Here is a 24,345-nt window from a genome sequence, read left to right as displayed (position 1 = left end):
TTTCTCTCAAATATTCATGCTTGATTTGCTTCTTAATATAATATAAGGAATCCATGCACCACTCTGAGAATTTCTGCAACTTCTATCCCTGCATTTGAAATAATCATCCATTCCTTCTGGAGGTATTTAATAAACACCTACTTTTGTGCCAGTCATGAAAAAAGCAGTGCCCAGGACCATTAAATGTGGTGTCTTCCCTAATGAAATATATATGTCTTGTTTTGATTATTTATTTCTCTTTTCTTGTTACCCCAACCGGTGTGAGTGTCACTCTTCTAAAAGATGCCCAAAGAAACAGGAATTTTAAAACCAAACTTCTTCATTGATGCACTCGTGGAATAAGAGGATTAGAAACAGGAACTATAATTTCCTCAGGACTCCTATCAAATTTCTGCATTGTTATTTTTTTCTACCTTTTTTTTGTATCATCATCTTTGTGAAGATTAACTGCTTTCCTTTCTGTAGTTTATGTAATCTGCTTGATCTCAAAATATACATCTTATGGCCCAGGTGGTTGCTTCACAATTATGTTGAAGGACAAAGATGATAAGAGATAGATTAGATCCTTAAAACAGAATTGGCATTGCCCTGGTATTAAGTGTGCCTTTTCTAATTCAATCTAAAAGGGAATAGGCAGACATTTCCCCCCTTAAGTCATACAGGCAGAACAAAAAGCAAATAGCAGTGGAATAGTTTTCTTCTTTTGCCTCACCTTATAGCATAACACTGAGGGAGGTGAACAAAATGTATTCTTTCATATATAATTTCTAAATACAAAGAGGGAGTGAACATTACAGTAGTCATTTTCTATTTAATGTACCTAACAAAGCTAATGCCCCCATGTGCAGCTTTTCTCCCATCCATCTTTCAAAATTCCTAGCTCTAAAGACAGAGTATATTCTTGGTTTTACTCCATGCAAATGAGTTTCTTACTTGCCTACCACAGCAGGGTTCAATTAACATGACACAATTTCACACATTCTTTCCCAAAGAAAAGCCTGTTCTTTGTCAATTTTTAATATTACTAAATTACTTTTAGCAAATTCATGTAATGCATTTGAAGCCTCCAAATGTATTTTTCAATGCTATAAAATATTGCTAATTTTGAGGAATACTGTCAAGATCTTTTAAATATCTTTCATTTACGTTAGAACCTGAAGTTCTTTAGTTATTAATACTCATTTTCCAGATGGTAATCGTTTTTCACATTTCTTGTACTGCCAACTTTAACATGATTCTATTTCATTTAGAAATTGATTTTTACTATGGGATGATGGTGGGTGTTAGTGAAAGAGAAAAGATAGGTTACATTGACAAGTAGGTAATTCCTCTACTGCAATACTTTACAAAATGTATATTTGTATATATTCAGCTCTTCACTATGTATATGGAATATTCTGTGATTCCTCTCCAAAATAATTGTTACTTCTGCATCCTATTATTGGTGAATTATTAAATATTGGCTAGTGTTTTCTTGATGGAATGTTTTTAAAAACAGTTACACTGCAAAGCAACACTAGTCACACTGAAATCTGAAAACATCTAAGAATGAGAAAATCAGATATTTGAGTAAGATTCAATGAAAGATACATCCTGGATGTGCCTGATTTATGGCTCTGGTCAAGATGGTCAGTGCTATTCACAATGTTTTATATTATTGCCTTGAGTGTTTGAGTCCAATATGATTGATGGAGGTCCGCATTCATGAAGGATGGTTTGACTTGAATATTGCCCTGGTTTATGAATGCAACTGCTATTTATACAATTTGGTAAAGGACTTTATTTTACTCATTTCTATAAGTATTCAAAGAGAATACATTCTTAAACGAAGCACTGTGTTATACATTAAAAATAAAGAAGATTTTACAGATGCTTCCAGTATGTGGAGAAAGATTATGCAGAATATCACATGTTGGTGAAGTACGCTACAGAGGTACAGGGTGGTGTGAGTGTTTAATAGGGAGGTTTTATAGTTCTAGGGGAACAGGGAAGACTTGTGAGGTAAGGACATTTACACTTGGAACCAGAGGATTTACAGGGTGAAGTCAGATAAAGAAATAAAGTAAATCATTTTTAGACAATGTGACAGCATGTGAGAATCACTGAGATAGAAAAGAAATTGGACCTTTTTAAGGAACTGAAAGAAGACACACTTGCCTGGAATGTGCAAGAGGAGCATGCCATCTAATCAGGTCTGAGGGATAAAAATGGGAAGAATACCACATAGTGTCTCATGGGTATGTATAGAAATTTGGATTTTAATGCCACACTGAAAAAATTAGAGGGATCTAAGAATATTTGTGGTAAGATTAGTTGTGAAAATGACTAGTGAAAGTGCACTAAGGGTTTATTAAGGGCAACTACCCAAAATTTTCATTTAGGTAGATTTATAGAAACCACAGAAGCCCATCCTTGGTCCAGAGATTTAAAGTAATTTGGGTCTCTGAGCAATAGTTCTTAGATCAAGTGAGTAATGTTGCCTGAATAAGAATGGAAGTACACTGGATCCAGTGAGTTTGGGGGAAATGGAAGTTAGAAGTCTTGGGCTTATTTTGATTAGGGTTGAAATAAAATGTGTCAAGGATGACTTTAGATAATTGTGGGGAGAAAATGATGATTTTAGGAGGAAAAATCTTGAATACAATTGTGGCCAAGTTGAATTTGTGATGTGATTTCAGTGGAGCCTAACAGTGGCCAGTGTTTAATAAGAAAGAATACAGTTAATGTGATTTGTCATTACTATTTTATCAGGTTGATAGTTCAGTTGAAGTCCTAGAGGTTCAATGAAGGAGGTCTGAGTAACAAATAAACATGTGGAACTTATTGGAAAATAGATGGCAATGAGGACCAGGGAGTGTGTGACTCATCTGAGAAAAGAGTGAGGAGTAAGTCGTCCCAGAATATGATGCCGGTTATGCCTATGACTGAGCCTCCTCCGTTGCTCAGAGACCCATCTCACTTTAGATCTCTGAACCAAGGATGGACTTCTGTGGTTCCTGTAAATCTACTTAAATGAAAATATGAAAATGCTTGTAGCTGCCCTTTATAAACCATTAGTTCACTTTCACTGGCCATTTTCAGGATATTTCTCTGTTTTTATTTCTAAAATAATCACCATAATAATTATAATAGTAAATTTTGATTGTTCATTTTATGTCAGACTCTTTTCTAAGACATTTTAATAGTTTGTCATAATTTTAATTAAAGCCCCATTAACTATCTACCATAATATGCTGGTTTTATTTATTTTTTTTTTATAAATATTTATTTATTTATTTATTTATTTTAAAGAGAGAGTGAGAGAGGAGAGAGAGAGAGGAGAGAGAGAATTTTTTTTTTAATCTTTATTTTTTAGTTCTCGGCGGACACAACATCTTTGTTGGTATGTGGTGTTGAGGATCGAACCCGGGCCGCACGCATGCCAGGCGAGCGCGCTACCGCTTGAGCCACATCCCCAGCCCCAATATGCTGGTTTTAATAGGAGGATTCTTTAGGTAATAGCTGCCCAATATTCATTTCTTATATGTAACTAACATGTAAAAGGAGAGGGATGTGGCCATTGCCTGTGCAAGTGTATGTTATATTTGATTCTGCCTGTCAGGAGTTCAAATTTCAACTCCACCTCTACTAGTAGTAACAACTCAGGCAAATTACTTAGCCTCTGAAGGATCTAACACAATGTTTTCACATACAAAAATTGCATCAAGGTTGTTTGTGATACTCTTGTTATAATTCTACTTCTTGTATTGATGTGATTTCCTTCAGTGTGCCCTAGAGGAAACTCTGATGATGTCGTGATGTTTATAACTGCTCCATACCTTTCTCTACCTGTTTTTATTTAAGGATACCTGCTCTTGAATAAACAGTGATTTGTTGATTTTCTAAATTTAATATATAGTTTCCTGGTCATTTGGCATATTCTACTTATCATAATTTGTACAGGGTAAGGAATTCAACCGCAGTCATCAGTGTTATAGTTATGATCAAGGCAGTTTCAATCATAGGAACTCTGGCATGCAGGCTAGTGTGCTTGTTCTTCAGTTACTCAAGAAACCTCCTGATCAAGCAAAGTTCTAAAATTTTGCATATATTTTTGTGAGGATACTGCCAGAACACAATCATCACTATACTAAAGTGTTTAACTCTTGGTCTTGTTGATTTTTACAAATGCTTTTATACATTTTCTTATTTGAAAAATTATTGAAAATAATAGGAGCCTGTAGCTTTGGCAATTTGAGTCTAACTCTAAACTTGCATTTAACAAGATTTGTGATAAAGACTTCAGTGAGAGTAAAGGCAGTGGTGGGTAAGTGGATTTGGTCAGGAAAGCCTTTCCTGAGGATCTAAGTTTACATAGCACGTTGAGATTCACTAGTGACCCATCAGTTTCAATCATATGCTTGAAGTTAGTTTATAGGACATTGTGATTTTGTTACCTGACTACATATCATTTAGTTACTTCACCTGCCTGCATCTGAAATGTATATAACAAGCTAATTTCCACTCTGAGCTCCTGTTTCTAAGTCTGGCAAATTTATTTGTAAACAAAGCCTGCAATCTTCTCCATCCATAATTTCTATTTTACTCCCAAGTATCTCTTCATTTCTATTCTCCTTGATGATTACATTAGTTTAGACTCACACCACTTTCTATATGGATTACTGCAGCAGCCCCTTGGCTGGGACTATCTTGACTATACCTACTTCTTCACTCTGTAGCAGACATTCTCTGTTCACATTTCTACTATTTGTCCATTCTGGATGTCACCGCTACACTAATAATCTACAAACTCTTTTTGTTGTCCCTCTATGTTCAAATATTTCACATGTCAATACTCTTGTACTTAACAATTACTATCAAGGGCATTCATTAATCTGCAGCATTCTTTCAAACAAATGTTATATATCCAGTTTCATCCTAACACATAATGCCCCATAGTTTATCCTCACTCAAGCAAATTAACTATTTTATTTCTTCAGTATGGCCAGATTTTTTTTTTTTTTTTGCATTCTGTATTTTTCCCATCCCCATATTCAGGCCTGGCCCATGTCTTCTCAGGCACCATGACTGTTAGAAACTGCCACTGACTCTCCTAAGCTTTACTAATCTCCCCTACCCACACACCCTCTTTCTTATGAAACCTGTAACATAGATAGTCTTACAACTTTTACTGTGTGCAGCATAATGTTGGTTTTTGGTTTACAAGGCTCATTTCCCTCAATACAGTCTACTTCTATAGAGGCAATATTTAATTCTTAATTTTATTCACATAGTGCCCTAAAACTGAGTACAGCAGTGATATCAAAGAAGTTTTTTAATAACTACTTAATGTCTGATTATGGAATGACTAATTGATAGATACCTTTAGTGGATGAAGGTTTGTTAGAGTCTGTAAACAAGTCTGGATGGTGCCTGGCATTTTGTCAGAGGGAGTGGTTTGTGAAGTAACGCCAGTGAGCCATTAAGTGTGGAGATTCCTTATTGGTTGACTGCTGTATCTAGTTTATGTTAATTAGGATAAGCTGTGTGGAAAGGATATATACTCCTCCTGTCCTATAATAAAGGGCTCCCGCTCCTGCTGTATCAATGTACACAAGTTCCTCGTCACCCCCCGGTTATTTTGCTGCAGCCTGACTGCAGCAAAGGTTTATAGATATTATATTAGATTTATCATATGTTGGGTTGCTATAGTTATATTTACTTAGTGTACAATAAAGCAGATGCTAAGTTTATCAAATTTATGAGTAACTATAATCACATTTATAGTCATGTCTAACTGTAAAAGATATGACATTAGAGTACACTTCTAAGTGTAAATTAATGGATAGGTATAACATGCCATTATATTCAATAACTTTCATGAATAGTTACTGGGTTCTTACTCTGGTCCTGGAACAAGGGAAACAATGAAGAACAAAAGAGGCATTAACTCTATCCTTTCAGGGCTTCTAGTCCAATTGGGAGAATGACTTTAAACAAAAATTCAATTATAATTATGGCAATAAGTACAAAGAAGAGATACTTTGCACAATGACCATGTGGACCTATTGGGTCTTACCAAGTTGAGAAGGCCAGAGAAAGTTTCATAGGAGAATTTTGTGGAGAAACTTAATCATCTAATACCTGCTCTAGTGATGTCCCTGCTGTGTGGGGCAGAGCTCAGGAGAAGGTAGGGCCTTTGCCTCTGCCCACTGCTACAGTGACATCCACTGTAGAACTTCATCCTGGGGTTTTCAGAACATAAACATAGCAGAAAATATGAAATAGTTGTTTCTGGGTAAGGATAAATAATGTATTTAGAGAGTCCACACTGCATATTAAAGTTGGCCACAGCCAAGTGAAATGTGCAATTAAAAACTGTTTGCAGGGCTGGGGATGTGGCTCAAGCGGTAATGCACTCACCTGGCATGCGTGGGGCGCTGGGTTCGATCCTTAGCACCACATAAAATAGATGTTGTGTCTACCGAAAACTGAAAAATAAATATTAAAAATTCTCTCTCTCTCTCTCTCTCTCTCTCTCTCTCTCCCTTCTCGATTAAAAAAAAAAAACTGTTTGCAGAAAATAGGGGAAACAATGTATCTATTTAAATTCATTAGACCAAATTCTACGTCAGGGACATACAGTGGAATTCCTTTGGCATCAGAAAGTAAGTTGAAAAGTTTAATGGGAAAAAATGTTCTTCAACATTTTATACCTGTTAACAAAAAAATATGAGTTTGATAGATTCCTAATATCAGTTCTAAATAGTGAGTGGAAATACTCCTCACCCTTTGCCTCATCACTGATAAGTACTAAACCACTTAAATACATTTTACTTCTGATAAAGGAAACAAATTGGGAAATGTTACATGAAATGCAAAATGAAGCAATACATCTCATATCCAGTCAAAAACATTTCACAACCGAAATTGAAAGGTAGACAGGGAAAGATGTGAGATTTTGTATACTGCCATTAAACTCCAGAATATCATATTCATAAACATGTAACCAATTCAAAAGTAATTACTTATCAAAATGAAATGACTGTAGTTACAATGAAAACTCTCCATTCTTCAGGTAATGTTTTCATTTGATTACATTACACATAGACCTGTACTAAGCTTGTTTAAAGAGTACAGTGTTATCCTTTATAGTAGCTTTATTTTAAAGCATGTCAAATCACTTGGTGGTATTTTCCACAGCAGTCAGGCTGTGCACACACCTCTCATGGCATACCAAGTACTCTTCAGCAAAATCTAAAGTGTTTCACAGACTTAAAGTATCCCTCACTTCCCCACATTCTCCCTTTCCAATGACCACTAACATTTCATGATTATGTTGTAGGAAAAGAGACTATATTGTACGTATATGGCTAGCCAGACTCAACTGTCTATGACATTCTCCATGATGCTGTTTAATTCTAATTCCTGAAAAATGTTCCTGTTACTATGCTTGTTCCCTAATCAGGGAAATATAATGTCTGCCTGTGAGCTTTCATAACCATAAAGTTCTTTGTATCAAACTTCTTCATAATCTGGGTAAAATTTATTTTTGTAAGTATTCCTCACTTGTACCTTCTACTTTTCATTCAGGTACTTCACCCAATATTGTGCTCACTTCTGGCTCTATGACACCCCCAATATTTCAAGTGTTTATTCAAATTACTCTCATCTTTCAAGGTTTTTCCCAAGTTATATCTCCCTAGAGCATTTTACATACTACATCACTTACTGTAGTTTCTCTTTTATCATCCCATTATAGTTTCTTGCCTATAATGCACAACCCATTTATTATGATTTTAGTCACTCTCTGCTTTAAAATTTATAACATTTCAAAGGAATTATGCCAAACATTTGTATTTTAAACAGATAGTTACTCCATAAATATTTGAATGAATGATATAGATACCCTAAATATTTGAATAAACAATAATATAAATTGCAAGTTAAATATCATAAATATTCTATTGTTATATTTCATAGTGTTTATATTATTCATAAAGATAAACATACATCATTTAAAAACTGTTCACTGCTTTTTTTTACAGATAGATATTACAGAATTTTAAAATGTAGAGTTCTTGGTAATCATTTATTTTAACCTCATCATTTTATTTGGAGGATATTGGGGACAGAATGGCAATTAAGAAGCTAGGCACAATGAATCCTAAACTTATGGCAAATATCAAGTACAATGTTTTCCACCAATGTTTGTTGTTTAACCAACTACCTATTAGCCTGTATTAAGTACAGCAAAGAGACTTTTCTTAATTTTTTTTTTGCATGTGTTACATGATATTTCCTTATATGAGACTCTGTGAAAGTCTAAGATGTATCCATGTTTCCTTCTAATTATTTTCAGCTGCTAAATTTTCAAAGTTTCCTAAAATTTGAAACAGGTTTGAAATGACTGCATAACAAAGTGTTTCATAACATCTCAGTTGTTCTCATTGTTTAAAAAACCCACTTTTATAGTCATTTTTTTTTTCATATAATTGCTGATATTTTCTCACAAAGCAGAAACAGAATGATATAGAAAATGAATGTGTGAGTATGTATTCTCCAGAACATGATTGCCTACCTCCCCCACAGTGCATATCATCATACAACAGAGCTGTATGACCCCAAGAAGTGTTTCACTCCTCACATTTGTCTTACCACATAACTGTTCTGAATGTTGAAAGCCTAACTATGTCAATATATAGTCCTAAAATGATCAGTTGGATAGTGGGATTATATCTGTATTTTGAAAGGGTTATTCTAATTAAAGTAACTATTATTGGGTTGTTTCTCTGATTAATTTGAAATGTATGCTGAGTGACAAAATTTTTTGCCTTCATATTTTGGAAAAAAGACTATTGTTTTAATTGTGTCAAATAATGAAACATGTCCAAACTTTTGTGAACTTTCAATGTGTGTAATTAAACATAAACTGCTTGAATGTGCAATATATGATATGTATCTGGATGACAGGAAATGGCAGTGTAACCTTTCTGTGGTATTAGGTCTGTATTATCTCCAGAGTGTGATGCAAAGCCCAGTGTTTCTCTGTATTAGGGATAGTGACCTGGGTTCAGTGATATCCTTTTTCTCATTCCATATTTCCTTTGTCTTCATCCATATCTGGGAGAAGAAATGGAAAGTTTTCTAACCTATTATCAGTTCCCCTGCTTCCTAGTCTGACACTAAATCACATAAACATTTGCTCATTTTGATGCTGAAAACTGTTTTGTTTTATTCTGTTTTCAGACTGTATTTCCTGTGAGTCATAATCAAGCAATACAAATGTGCTGCAATGGTGACATAAACTATTGACTGAGACTGGGAAAGTACCTGAAACACCATCTTTTCTTTTCTTTTTTAAATGGTGCTTCTGTTGGAAGAATCAAGGAAAACCTATACATCATGAGTTTTATCATGAAGCTTCACAGACACTTTCAAAGGACAGTTATTTTGCTTGCCACTTTTTGTGTGGTGAGCATTATTATTTCTGCTTACTACCTGTACAGTGGCTACAAACAGGAAAATGAACTCTCTGAAGTGGCTTCAGAAGTGGACTGCGGTGACCTCCAACACCTACCGTATAGACTAATGGAAGTGAAGGCAATGAAGCTTTTTGATGCCGCAAGGACAGACTCCATCGTCCTTGTGTTTGTGGAGAGTCAGTACTCATCCCTTGGTCAAGACATCATTATGATTCTAGAATCAAGTAGATTCCAGTATCACATTGAAATTGCTACAGGAAAAGGAGATCTCCCAGCACTTACAGACAAAACTAAAGGCAAATATGTTCTCATTATTTATGAGAATATTTTAAAATACATAAATATGGACTCTTGGAATCGAAGCCTTTTAGATAAATACTGTGTAGAGTATGGTGTGGGTGTCATTGGATTCCACAGAACTAGTGAGAAGAGTCTACAGAGCTTTCAGTTAAAAGGCTTCCCCTTTTCTATATATGGAAACCTGGCAGTAAAAGACTGTTGTATTAATCCTCATTCTCCTTTGCTCCGTGTGACCAAATCATCAAAGCTTGAAAGGGGTTCTTTACCTGGAACTGACTGGACGGTTTTTCAAATTAATCACTCAACCTACCAACCAGTAATATTTGCAAAAATAAAGACCCCAGAAAACCTTTCTCCTCCAGTCTCTAAAGGTGCTTTTTTTGCCACTATCATACACGACTTGGGTGTTCACGATGGAATTCAGAGAGTTCTTTTTGGCAACAACTTGAACTTTTGGCTGCACAAGCTCATTTTCATAGATGCCATCTCCTTCTTGTCAGGGAAGAAGCTGGAACTGTCCTTGGATAGATATATTCTCGTTGACATCGATGATATATTTGTGGGAAAGGAGGGAACCCGAATGAACACAAATGATGTTAAGGTAAGGTTCTATTATCTGAAAATCTATTATCTGAAAATTTAGTTCATATCTCAGGAGTGTTAACAACTGTCCTGGTTTGAATTAGGACTAAAGAATTTTCTAGGACATGGGACTATTATTTTATTGGGAAAGTCTGGGATAGGCTACTATAATTGGCTATCGTATCTCTCACCTTATAACACCTGCATAGATAGTATATCTACTGAACAAGAAAATGAAAGTCATACTAAAAGATTGAACATTGTAAGATCCTGAAATGGTTTTCCTTACCTATTTATAATTACAGAGTAGAAATGATTTTTAGTTGCTCACTACAAACTGTCTATCTTGGAAAACTGACTAATCTGAAATTCGATGAATTTAAATATGACATTAAAGTGAATTTGTTTTGCAGATTTCATAAGTAGCAAGTTCAATATTTTTGAAAGTCAAATATATGTCATTTTATCTTAATATATTTCTGACACTCTGAAAAATATGGGGAATTATGAGTATAAAAGCATATATATATGTGGGTTTAACTTGATTTTACTGGATACTTCTAGTACATGCATGGATTCTATTATTCTACACTTAAATTATATTACATTTCTTATTGTGTAAAACTGCTTCTCTTAAAAAGAAAGCATTCCTTTAAAGGTAGTTTATTGTTAACAATTAAATGGTTGTTTAATGTTAATCAAAGTCACAATTAAGATTGTCTACATTTATCTTAGTTTTCCATTGAAAATGCTACAGGATTCCATCTCTGTTATACTATTTTATTGATTTTCCATAAATAAGAAATGTCTAAAGAATTCATCTTGAAAATGACATCTCTTTTCTCTAATCACTGATATTAAGTTCATTGAACTACTTAAATGAGCTAAGGATACCAGAGGACCTATTTAATGTTTCTATAAGAAGATGTGAACATTAAAAAGAAACAAATGACCATAGTAGAAATTAATTAATAAATAAGTTTTATTCAGATTTATTAAGTCTTTTGAAATTTACTTTAGCCAGTATTAACTTAAAAGCAAACTGGTAATTTAAACATTCATTGTGGTTAAAGATTACAAATATTCTTATTATAAATAATAATACATCATTTTCCTTCTAATTTTTCCATTTCCATTTATTGTTATGGAAAACATTTGCAATGCATATGTATTTATTCCATAAAATTTTTAGACTCCCCAAAATATGTTGGTATGGCATTTAAAAATATGCTAAATAAAACTCAGAGCTTTGCATGAAATGCCCTAATATTTTACAAAATACAAAGTACATTTTTCACTATGAAGGTTAAGCCAATTTTTAGGAACACAAAAAAATTAAAGACTTTGTATACACATTAAAGACCTTAACATGTGTGGTTTATGAATTTCTTGCATTTGTGAAGGAAGATATTTTTTTAAACCATTCGAAAGCTTTAAAAGACATGTTTGTTTGTTTGTTTCCATGCAATTTTTTGTTGTTTATTTTCAATGATGTGCCTGTTAACATTTCAAACATTCACACATCATCCATCTTAAAGAATGTGCTGTTGAAATGGTCAGTGTTTTTTAATGTAATTTTTAAATTTATATATGACAGTAGAATGAATTACAATTCTTATTACATATATAGAGCTCAATTTTTCATATCTCTGGTTGTATACATAGTATATTCACACCAATTTATGTTTTCATACATGCACTTTGGATAGTAATGATCATCACATTCCACTATCATTAATTACCCCATGCCCCCTCCTTTCCCCTCCAACCCCTCTGCCCTATCTAGAGTTCATCTATTCCTCCCATGCTCCCTGTCCCTACCCCACTATGAATCAGCCTCCTTATATCAAAGAAAACATTTGGCATTCGGTTTTCTGGGATTGGCTAACTTTACTTAGCATTATCTTCTCTAACTCTTATCTGTTTATCTGCAAATGCTATGATTTGAGGGCTGTGGCTGTGGCTCAGTGGCAGAGTGCTTGCCTGACATGTGTGAGGCACTGGGTTTGGTTCTCAGTACCACATCCAAAAAAAAAAAAAAAAAAAAAAAAAGCAAATGGTTTGCCTAGTGCTGAGGGGGGTTGGTGCTAAAGTCATGCTGTCCATCTACAACTACAATTTTTTTTTAAAGACATGTTTTGAATTTTGGGGTTTTCTTAATTTTTATTTTTTTTAGTTGTAAAGGGCCAGAATGCCTTTATTTGTTTATTTTTATGTGGTTCTGAGGATCAAACCTAGGGCCTCACACATGCTAGACAAGTGCTGTGCCACCGAGCTACAGCCCTAATCCTTATCTGGACTTTTAAAATACTTCTTAATTGCCTCTGTGATGATATCGCAAAATACTTATTCATTTCAAACAGTTGCCCTGAGAATATAATATTCATTCTTTATTTCTATACCTATTCATTAAGTGTATACCATATGTGCAACAATTTTGGAGATATTTTAGGTAGAATCATAGAGTATAATGGCCCCAGGCTCTTTGGAAGAGGTGGGTAGGGACTGTGTATAATGTTAGAAAAGCATATTGAGCTGAGCATCTATCTGTTTAGTACTTTATATACCCTTATCACTTGCCAGGCACAGAGGCAGGCACTAGAGACACAACAATAAAGCATAGCTCTTAATAAGCTCACAGTTTTGTGGGAAAGATAAATTGGTAGTTAGCTTGCAACAAGATAAGTACAATATTATTTATGTAAGAAATACAATAGTCTATAGCATGTGTAATGTACCAGAAAGGAAAGAATGTGAAAATAAGTCTGTAGTGATGTGATGATTTGGGAAATTGTGGCAGTGATTCAGATGGCCATTTCTTGAAAACAGAAAATAGGAATAAGAATTGAGAAAGAAGGATGCATTTAAAAATTATCTAGGAGGCAAAATTGAACAATTTAGTAATTAGTTAAATAGAGATGAAACAGAATATAATTGGGTGATATGATTTTTAGCATAAGTGGATAATTGCTGATAATACCAACAAGAAAGAGAGATATGATCATTGTGAAGGTCATTACACATAAAATTTCAGCTTTCTCAATGGGCATGTGGAACATACAGATATTTCAGGTAGTCTGAGCAGTAGATTTCAAAGTCCTCATCCTGTGGTCCTGATCCACATGAAAGGATGTGAGATCAGCCATGCAAAGAATTTATAGAATAATAAGAGATGACCAAGTATAGAATCTTGAGGAAAATCATCTTTCAAAAAACAAGTAGAGGGAGATTGCCCATGAAATAGAGTTAAAAGCACAATTAGATACCAGTAAGCTGAACTGCTGTAGAAGCCTTAGTAGTGAATTGATTCAGGGAAGATATATCAGCAGAGTTAAACCCAACATCAAGGCCCACTGAGGTAAGGACTAGAAAGTCTCCTTAGGGAAAAGTTGAAGGTCATTTGATGATTCTTGCAAAGCCCATGTGTATGAGTGATAAAGGCAGAAACCCAGCTGCAGTGAGTTCAGGAGTGAACCAAGAGACCAAGAGGAGGAGAAAGAGAGTAGAGTACTTAAAGTAACTGGAGGGTGAACTGGCATCAAGGTGACCAATCATCCTGGTTTGCCTAGGGCTGAAGGGGGTTGGTGCTAAAACTTATAGTCCCAGAGTTAGTTTAGTTATGAGTGGCCTAAGTACAGAAAGAGAAAAAATATCAAAGACATTGAGGTTGAAGAAAAGGTGAAGGATGTGGTGATTAATAGTACATAATTAATAGAAGCATTTTAATCAAGTTCTTTAATCATTATCATTTCTGAGCAAATTTTATATTATCTTTATTTGAAGAGTTAGAAAAATTAAAAAGAATGTGAGAAAATTGAAGGTTATAGACTGTTACTTGAAAAATTAGAATGATAGTGTATAACATAAATTTTAACTTATTAATGCATATACTTTTTTTCTTATGTGTAAAAATAAATGTTTCCTTAAAGAGATTAGAATTAGCAGCAGTATCAGCTTTACCTACCTACCTATCTGTTGAATAATATGTTTTAAAGAGACACAAATCTACAAAGGAAACTGATGAAACACAGAATATATTATTCTTTGTGCAAAAAAAAAGCAAATTAAAAAAAAGTTCCAGAAACAACAACCTCCAAAAAAAAAAAATATCCCTAAACAGAACATCAAACTTAAGGTTGCATCTACATTAGTCAAAGTCCTTAAAAAACCAAAATATAAAATTGTTTAGACAATTAAAATATTCTAATTCTCTTCTATTAAATTCTTACTAAATTGTATTTATTTAGTGCAATTAAAATTAAATTTAATTTTAAGTTAATTAAAATTAAGTCAATGTCAGAAAAAGAAATTGTCCACATATGTGAGTGTGTGTACATTCCTGCACATGCATGTGTAGAGTACTACTAGACAGGTTTTGTGACTTAGAGTTCAAGTTAGCACAAGTTCCTTATGCCCTGAGACCTATTCTCAAACATCCTGAGACTATCTACAGAATGAGATTTTGGAGAAGGAAAGTGATGCCTTTTTAAGTAAAGCATTTTAGTTTTAAATGAAAGTATAGTATGACCCAATGAATATTAACATCTCTCATTCTCTTTTAGAAAAATTATTTCACTCTTGGTTTAAGACACATTCTATCTTTAAACCTAGAACAATTAATGTAATATTTGTTACCCAAGACAAATGAAATGTTGAATTGGAAGATGTTGGTAAAGCCGGTTAGATGGTTTTACTGAAATTTCTGTAGTTGAATACTCGCAAAAAATAAATGTGTTCATATCTCTGACTCTTGCTGTGTCTGTCCTTCTCTTTCTGTAATAGGTACATATTCAGGTTTAACTTTGACAAACTTTTAAATGTCCAGCAAAAAATGAAGAAGCCCAGTTATACCTGAGCACACTAAAGAGGTGCCTGTACCTGTTTTGGTGGTACTCAGAATCCCTTCCTTCTGCTCACTACCCTAAATCTTTCCCACTGTTTCCTTACATTTCAATATTCCTTAATTTCTTTGTTTTTGGATTAGCCCTTTAAAAAAAACTATATTATTAAAGTGACCTTATAAGAAAGAGAAGTTCTTAATTTAATACAATGTTGTAAGTGACTTTATTATACTTTTTCTCTTTATTTGAAGAGCTGAAAGTGTCTAGGGGAAAAAAGTGCTAAAAATAGAAGTAGGAAGCAGTAAACTGTGAGAAATAAGTAGCATCAAGCTCAGAAGATGAACTTAGCCAACTTCTTATTCTTATTCTTGTTTTGTGCTGACCCTGAGAGGCTATAACTGGAGTGTAAAGGTGAGCTCTTTGTTGCTTGACTCCATAAGAATATTCACCATCTCAGCCAAGGTAAAACAGCAGGCTTTATAAACCCACTAAAAGAAAACAACATACCAAATGTTTGGGTATGGGGGCTGCAATCAATTAATTTGTCATAAGTTAAAGTAGAAGGGAAGCAAAAATTTCCCCAGATAGTTCACTATTTATATGCTCTACATGAATATCATGGTTTGTATACTGTACACAGTACTTTTCCATTTATTCCCCTAAAAACATATTTTTTTCTAATTCTCTTCTGTTATTTCTGTTTATTTTCTGACAACCATTTTAATTGTGAAAACATATACCTGTTTGGTACTAACAGCTTAAATTTTCTAGAATCACTTATAACTGAATACAATATTTCTTATATATTGGGCAGGAACATATATTTTCAGTCAAGACATGGATATTGCTTCAGCTTTGTTAACTGTGTTTTTAAATCTGTGTTCTCTCTTCTTTTTTCTTTTTTTTCTTTCTTTTTTCCCCCCACGGGGAATAGAGCATTTGATATTACCCACCCAGATGTATGTTTAATTTTCCAGCCCTGATGGTGAATTGTAAATATGCCCTTGTTATTTGTCAATTATTATATTTTGTATTTTGAAGCTAGTTTAAGTGAACATATTTCAGATTACATTCTAATTTAATATTTCACTCTTCTGTGATTACTATTTTTAGTATTTTTTGCCTTTAAGTTTGTTTTGCCTAATGCTCATATTGTTATACCAACTTTCTTTTGTTTCTATTTGAAAAGTATGCCTTATCCCATTTTTATATATATTCAAACCCTCTTCTGAGTCTTTGCATTATAAATTGATTTTGAAAACAGCTTCTAGATCCATATTGCAATTTATCTCCTAAATCAATATTTATCTACTACATAAATATCTATTTTAGTATTTTAGTTAACAAGATAAGTTTACATGAAGTTAATCAGACTATCAATGTACAAAGAATTATTTTAGCCATCTTATTTTGTGCTTTATATTTATCCTATTTGTTCTTCTTTGGTTGGATTTTTCCCCCTACCTTCTATTTTATTTGAATTACCAGCTTCTTTTTGACCTACTATTGGTTTGAAATGCATGTATTTATTTCTATTATTTTAGTGATTTCTTTCCAAAATGTAAAGAAGTGCTAATATTATAGAGTATCTTTAAAAATTGATCAAAAAGTATTAAGTACTTTATCTCCAATCATGCCCACTTTAATGTAGCTGATGAGTCAAGTCACCTAAACATTTGTGGTAGTAGAAAGAGTATACTTCCATTGTTTTTAATTATTTCATAATTGTCAAAAATTAGGCAATTTTTGAGTGTTCTTATGAATGTATATGAACTATTTGTTTCTCATTTCTTCACTTTCTCCCTTAGTTTGGTGGGATATTTATGTATCAATTTGATATATTGTGATAATAATACAAAGAAAAATTTTCTAGCAATACCATCATTATACTCAAATAGCCATAATGTTTTAACATCTATACAATTGTTTTAAGGAAATAAGTTTTAGGAAATTACTTTGTTATCTAACCTGGGAAAATAAGAAAATAATTTAGCTAAGGGGAAAAAGAAACTATTTCATACTCATAATCCTTTTATGCTTACCACATTTTATTAAATGTGTTGTTGTGAGATAGAATGTACTCCATTAGTATTAATACTAAGGAGTGATTTGTTATGCAGTGGAATTCTAAACTAATGAGTTCCAAATCAGTTAAAGAAGGAAAAATGCTGTTGCTGAATGAACAAGTGAATTTGTCATCAGAATATTTGGCAACTGATTACTTTTTCTAAAGGTTTGTTGCACTGAATCGTGGCTGATCATGATAAAGAGATGCCTGTTATGATGGCATCAAAGCACTACTAGGCCATGCCAAATTTCATTTACTGGATTACTAGAAGATTACAGGAGGAAATTTGAGAATAAGGATTTAGAGTCTAGAGATATCCAATTCAGTGTAGAAAATTATGCACAAAGTGGTAAGGATTTCAAAGGATACTGTTATGGATGATGAAAAACATTTTTTTTTAATAAAAAGAAGTTGAACATGTGAAAATTTTAATATTTGTTAGTTTTTGGATTATGTACTTCTATGGGTTAAAACAAGATTATTTTTCCTGTGCTGATGGTTCATACTTTTAGATCAATAACGAATGCAGTTACCCAGATACATACCCAAATAGGGAGCACTTGTTCAGCAGTAAATATATTGTTTTAAAATTTTTACTTTGACCATCATTTAATTCTTGAAGAAATTCTACACAACAAGGTGACATCACTTTATATGAAACTAAGACTTTTATGCTATGATTACCATACCTAAGATCTTACATGTAGGAAGTGGTACTCCCAAGATTCAAAATGCAGGTCTGCTTGGTTCAAGATTCTGAACTTTTTTGGAGCTGGGGTTGTGGCTCAGCGGTAGAGCACTCTCCTACCACATGCGAGGCCCTGGGTTCAATCCTCAGCACCACATAAAAATAAATAAACAAAATAAAGGTATTGTGTACAACTGAAAAATGAATATTAGAAAAAAAGATTCTGAATTTTCCATTTCACATGGTTGCACCGTTATGGATGTCACACAGTATTATGATGTCTATAGAAATTCTTTGCACCAAATTCTACTTCATATTAAAAATGTCTATTATGATTTTATAGGTCACATCTGAAGCTTTGTCTTGGATTTACTTACAAAATTGGCACAAAAAGTATCAATCACTTCTTGAAATGGATGATTCAAATAAGTACAAAAATTTGATATAAAACTCACTTTAAGTTTTCACTAAGTTTGGCTTGCTAGACAAAAATCTTTCTAGGTGCTTTGCCTGCAATGCTAATAACTGTTAAAATTTTGGAAGTTTGGGACAAATTTAAGGTAGTTCAATGACAAACCCAAGTGCCAGAAATTGCCCATAGTTCAGGTAATTTAACTGTTTCCCTCTGCATGTACTCAGATTTTAAAATCTATGTGATATTTTAAGTAATTTGTACAGGCAATCTTCTAACATTTTTCAAAAGCCCCTAAACAAAATAGGAAAAATCAAAGAAATTCTGAAATATTCTCATTCAGTCTGTGGGAAATATGAATTAGTATCTCAAGCTCTGTTTTGTTCATAACTTTTATAAGCTATAATGAAACTACCAACTAAAATACAAAATAGATCTTAAATCATGATGTTAATATAAAATAAGTTATGAAATCTGTTGTTTTACAGTTCTGAAGGTCAGAGGTCCAACACAGATCTCACAGTTAGGTAACCCTCTCTTCAGTTAGGTAGTTAAGTTCAGGACTTTGCTAGGACTATATTCCTTTCTGGAGACTATAGGTGAGACTTGCCTTACCTTTTCTTCTACAGTCTCCCACATTCCTTTGTTCCTGGGTCCTTTCTACAACTTCCAAGGCAGCAGTGTTGCATCTCTCTGTGCCTTCTATCACAGCCACACCTCTCACACACACACAAAAAAAATGAGAATGATCTTCTGCCTTTAATGATCCATGTGATAATACTGGCCTACCTGGATAATTTAGGATAATCAACCCAATTTTTTTTTTTTTTTGCTAGGCTAGTTGCACATCCACGGGCTCCAGGATTTAGCATGTGGATATCCTGGCAAGAGAGGCAGGAGAAACATTATTCTCCATACCACATGCTGTGTTTTTCAAAGTAATATTACTATCAAAGTAATATTACTATTACTGAAGCCCTCAACCCCCCCCCACCCCCAAGAAAAACAAAAGACTGTAACTACTTTATTATTGTTCTCCTCCCTGGGAAATGAAAATTTGATGGTATTTGTATGTTCAAATAGCTAGTTTAGCTCTAAGTCAATAGTAGTTAATTGGGGAAAGCATCAGTTAACAAATATTTTAGCACTTTAGAGGTCAAAATGGAAACACAGGTAACCCTCTCTTCAGTTAGGTAGTTAAGAAACTTGGCTCTCCAAACATTGCTTAGTTGGAGAAGATGTGTGGTTATTATCAATTCACTACTTTAGTAGATTCCGATATAATGTTTCTGGAAGTGCATCCATTATAAGACCAATTAAAACAGAATGCTAAAAGATAGTTGTTTGAGACCAACACAGTTATTTGCAGTTGAAAACCCTGGTCACCATTTTCATTATACTTCTTTCATCCTTCCATTTTTTTTTCTTATTTCTCTTGTGTTGCTATTTCCACCTCAGCTTTAGTGCCCTTACTTATTCTTTTTAGGGATTGATCTTTTTCTCTTTAGAATTCATATTCTAATTACCTAATCTAAAAACAACAATGGAGTTCTATTCCATCTATTGACCCCTTCTCCACTCTGCTATCCTACTCTGGTTCCCTGGTATCTGGATTAGTATAGTAATGCTTCCTTTCTCTTGCTTCATACTTACATCTTTACTTTTATGTAATTACCTGACTCTATTTTATTCCCTGAACCATATATTCTGAGTAGAATTAGCTTTTGGAAAAGATGGAAAACGTTGCATATAGATATTTAGTCAGCTATTAATGGTACCAGTCTTAGAGATCATGAATGGGTCCTTTTCCCCCCTGTGTAAAAGATTAAACACCGGAGAAATGCCCAGGCAAAACAAGTTTTATTTAAGAAAAGTGTTAATGACTGAGGGCATATTTTTTTGAAGAGAAGGAGCCCCGCCCCAGAGCTGGGAGTCCCTGAGAGTGGGTGTGTCTTGCTCTTTTATGGAAACCAGAAGCCTACCTTCTCTTTTTTCTCTGGTATGTCTGAGGTAAAAAAGGAGCAGCACAGGGGTAATAGTTAGCAACTCATTTTGCCAGGAAGTGTGATCTCAGTAGTTAGCTGTTGGCAACCCATTGTCTCTTCTTTGATAACCATTCCTTATCCCCATAATTCATTACCTTTCTCCTATCTCAATTTGCTGAGGAATGTGAAATATCCTGTCCACTTAGGCCAGGTATGGGTCTGGCAGATTGCTTTTTGGGAAAGAAAGCATGTGGAGACAGTACAATGTGTTTATTTTATAGAATTATTCTCTTAACTTCATGTTCCCACCATTCTCATTTATTAAAAACAACAATGGAGTTCTGTTGATGCATTGACTAATGATCCAAAATAAGAATAATAAATCCTTCCCTATTCTTTTTTTGGATCAATATACACTAGAACAAGACATAACTAGTCTGTTTCTCCTCTGCAGATCCTTAGAAACAAAGTATTCTAATTCACACAGAATGATAACATACTTTATTGTCTCAAATAAATTAATTGTGTAGTTTTGACAATAAGTAGTTCAAAAGTTTGAACTGCTGTCATTGGAGTCTTAATACTTACATCCTTCTAGACTTGGATTTCATAGATACTAAAAAAAATACTTCTAGGAAATTTTATATAACAACTTTAAAAAAATTATTTGACAATATTTTCAGGAAAAAGAAGACATTGTAATGAAAAACCCATTTAACTCTAGCATACTTTTGAAGAAATAGTTTAGGTTAATATTTAAAGATTTTTTTCATAATATAATAATCTGCTCTAGAAATGCAACGAATATTAAAAGTAGCAAACAGGTTAGAGAAGGGGACTTTCCTAATCTTTATTATTTCTCTTCTGGTATAGAACACTGTCATTGCTCTGAATGAAGGGCAAATAAACAATGCAAAAGAAAAAAATGCATTTTCATTCTTGTTAGAACTATATTTCCAATGGTATTGTCACTTGTAACTTTGCTAGAACTAATTAGTGCTCAATCTGTGTTCTCAATGAAGCCCTGGCAGCTCATTCCACTTGACAAAGCTCTATTTCCCTAAAAGGGATCAGTCTCTAATGGATGCCAGTGAAAGGAGGCTGTTCATCAACCCTCAGGGTAGTTCAGAGCTTCAGCAGAACACTGGGTAGCCCTTGCTCAACCGTCTGTACTTAGAAATTGACACAATGTCAATATAAGATTCTCAAAAACAAGGAAAGCCTAAGAGGGCAATTCACGGCACGTCTTTGTTTTCAAGCCATCAACACATTTCAGAGTGGTTCTCTATTATAGCTGAATGCCTCTAAGGAGCAAAATCATTACTGGATTTAAATTAATCCATCAAATCACTCACATATGACATACTCAACTGTTCATAACTACCTTTATTGTTGACAAGCTTAAAACACAGACAACTGTTAAAGTCACCAGTGATGAATCAACTTGTAATTTGTAAATGAACAAAGAAAAGGGTGCTACAGTATATCTTTAAAGAACCAGTCCAAGAATTTATCACTAGTTTCATCTTAAGCATTCTTTAACTCAAAGATGTTTAGATGTATACAATCACTTATCACTTTGAAACTATTTTCATGCATTTTCAAGCCATAGAAAAGGCAAGCAAAATCACTGTCTTTGCTTAAAAGTGGAAATTTCCCAGTCTCACATAGATTTTTACTGGGTTGATCTAGGAAGAATCTTGATTATCTATGTGATTCTAATATAGATAGTAGAAATACATATTTGGGAAAGCAATTGTTTAAATAGACTGCATTTGATATTATTGCAAAATGTGAAGACATGGGTCCTATTGTCTTTCTCTCTAGAAAGTATATTAAAAATCTCTCTCTCTCTGGTCTCTCTCTCTCTCTCTCTCTCTCTCTATATATATATATATATATATATATATATTACTATGTACTTATATATAAGTATATATCTATATATTATATATATATATGTAATATATAAGTACATAGTAACAAGGGGCCACAGTAAAATTAATAGTTTCATAACTGATTTGATATGATGCCAGAAGTTTTCATTTTTATTTATTTTAAATAATATAAAAATACTGTATGATAATATTATGTCAAATGCATGTGTATGTAAAATTGCCTATGGAGATATATAGGATAGATTTTATATGAATGATTTCAGTTATTTCCTTAAGTGAATGGGTTGGTACTGCCTACAAAGAAGATGTTGGATAATTTTGACAATGTATAGTAATGTAAAGTACTTTGCTTCTGTGATGTTTTAGGAACTTGTAGATCAGATCATTTAGAAGAGAGAGACTTCAGAGCAGAGAGGATTATAAACAGGAAGCTAAAGAAACAGGGAAGAGAAATCAGAACTTTTCTGTTTTTCCTTGTTTGTTTTTAGCTGGAAGAGGAGGCCAGGAGGGAGAGAGAGGGAGAGAGAGGGGGGGGGGAGGGAGAGATAGGGAGGGAGATTTTATGTTTCAGGTTTGATTGAATGTCAAATAAATTAGAAAATCAAATTGGGGCGAATTACAGGTGAGACAGAGGTACTTCACTGTATGATTTAAAAAAAAAATGTTAGGGAGTATTTTGGAATGAAGAAAATAAATTTTATCTTAGGAAACTTTAAGTGGAGATTCAAGTGTTGTCTAAGAGGGTCTATAGTTAGCACGGATTTGGGTTTGTTTGTTTTTATGTTTTGTCCAAATGTCCAAAAAAAATCTCCCCTCCCTCTCCCTCTCCCTCTCCCTCTCTCTCTCTCTCTCTCTCTCTCTCTCTCTCTCTCTCTCTCTCTCTCTCCCTTCTTCTTTCTTTCTTTATGGTTCGGAGATTGAATCAGGGTCTGGCTCATGTGAGGCAAACACTCCACCAACTGAACTATATCCCCACCCCTATTTCATTCTTCTTTAATTTTTATTTTTATTACTTTGTGAGAGGGTTACTATTATCACATTTATTGTCCATGAGCATCTTTCTTTTGAAATTTGTTCTTCCCCATTCATTATGTTCTTTACTTTGTTATTTCTCAGTTGGCATTGTTAATCTGTCTCTGGGTTTGTTTCTTTTTCTGAGATTAGAACATTGAATTTAATCACTTTTGAGTCTCAATTAGTTCTAACTCTGTGAGATAAGTTTTAAGATTTTATTAAGGGAATCCCAGCACCAATTGGTTTGAACAGAGTCATTTCATGGTAAAATAAGAGTGAGCAAAACTTCCTTTTCTGAGTATTAGAATTCCCATCATCCTTTCAAGTGGTGTGCTTTGCTTTTCCTGACAGCTCTAATGAGGGGTATTTTTGGAGGAGGGAGGTTTAGCTTTCCTGTCTTCAGCCTCAGATGAGGCATGCAATTCAAAGACACTCTAGTTTTCCCTCGAATAACTTCTTATTCATCTATTATATAACTTATTTAAAATATTTCGAATATATTTATATACCTATCTACAGAGTGTTACTTTGACATGTTCTGTGAGCTTATTTTTAATCTGAAACAAATTTCTCAGCCCCTTGCTCTAAGCAAATCCGTAAACATTCTCTTCTCCCAGTTTTACAAAATCTCAACTATTTTTCTCTTGACTTTCACATTTTATAGACTGAAAAGCTGTTTACCATTTCAACTTTCCCATTATTTGGTTTTTCTTGCCAATTACATGGCTGAACATACTATTCATGCTAAAAGGGAGCTTGGGAGTTAAAAGACAGATAGTTTTGGTCCAATATCAGGTCTGTATCTTTCTAACTTACTTTATTTATCTGTCACTTTCCATATCTTTACAGTGAGAACAATACCTACTTCACTGCCTATGACAGTCTATTTCAAATGCCTAATACTAGTGGACTGTCAACAAATTTATTTATTTATTTATTTTTCTTTTTTTTTTCCAATTATTTATATGAACACATCATAAACTGGGAGCAAATATTTGAACAGAATTTTTAAGTAATTCTAAGATGAATAAAAATGAATTATTTTCAATATCCCAGTGTTATCATATAGGAGAAATGGGTTCCCTCTTGCTCA

General features: G+C 33.6%; 1 protein-coding gene across 1 annotated transcript in view; it reads left to right on the top strand.

Moving 5' to 3' along the window:
- Positions 1-9,369: 9,369 nt before the first annotated feature.
- Positions 9,370-24,345, top strand: part of LOC308654852 (bifunctional heparan sulfate N-deacetylase/N-sulfotransferase 3) — a gene marked incomplete at its 3' end in the record, with an annotated part of 134,839 nt that continues 119,863 nt past the window's right edge. The window contains exon 1 of the mRNA XM_081304544.1: positions 9,370-10,365. Within this exon, the coding sequence (XP_081160670.1) occupies positions 9,385-10,365 (981 nt within the window). The 5' untranslated portion in view covers positions 9,370-9,384. The remainder of the gene's footprint in view (positions 10,366-24,345) is intronic.

Source organism: Spermophilus citellus (assembly GCF_964194105.1).
Source record: "Spermophilus citellus genome assembly, chromosome: 8".
In the NCBI taxonomy this organism is placed as follows: Eukaryota; Metazoa; Chordata; class Mammalia; order Rodentia; family Sciuridae; genus Spermophilus; species Spermophilus citellus.
The sequence above is the reverse complement of the archived record's forward strand: the minus strand, read 5'-3'. Positions and strand labels throughout refer to the sequence as shown.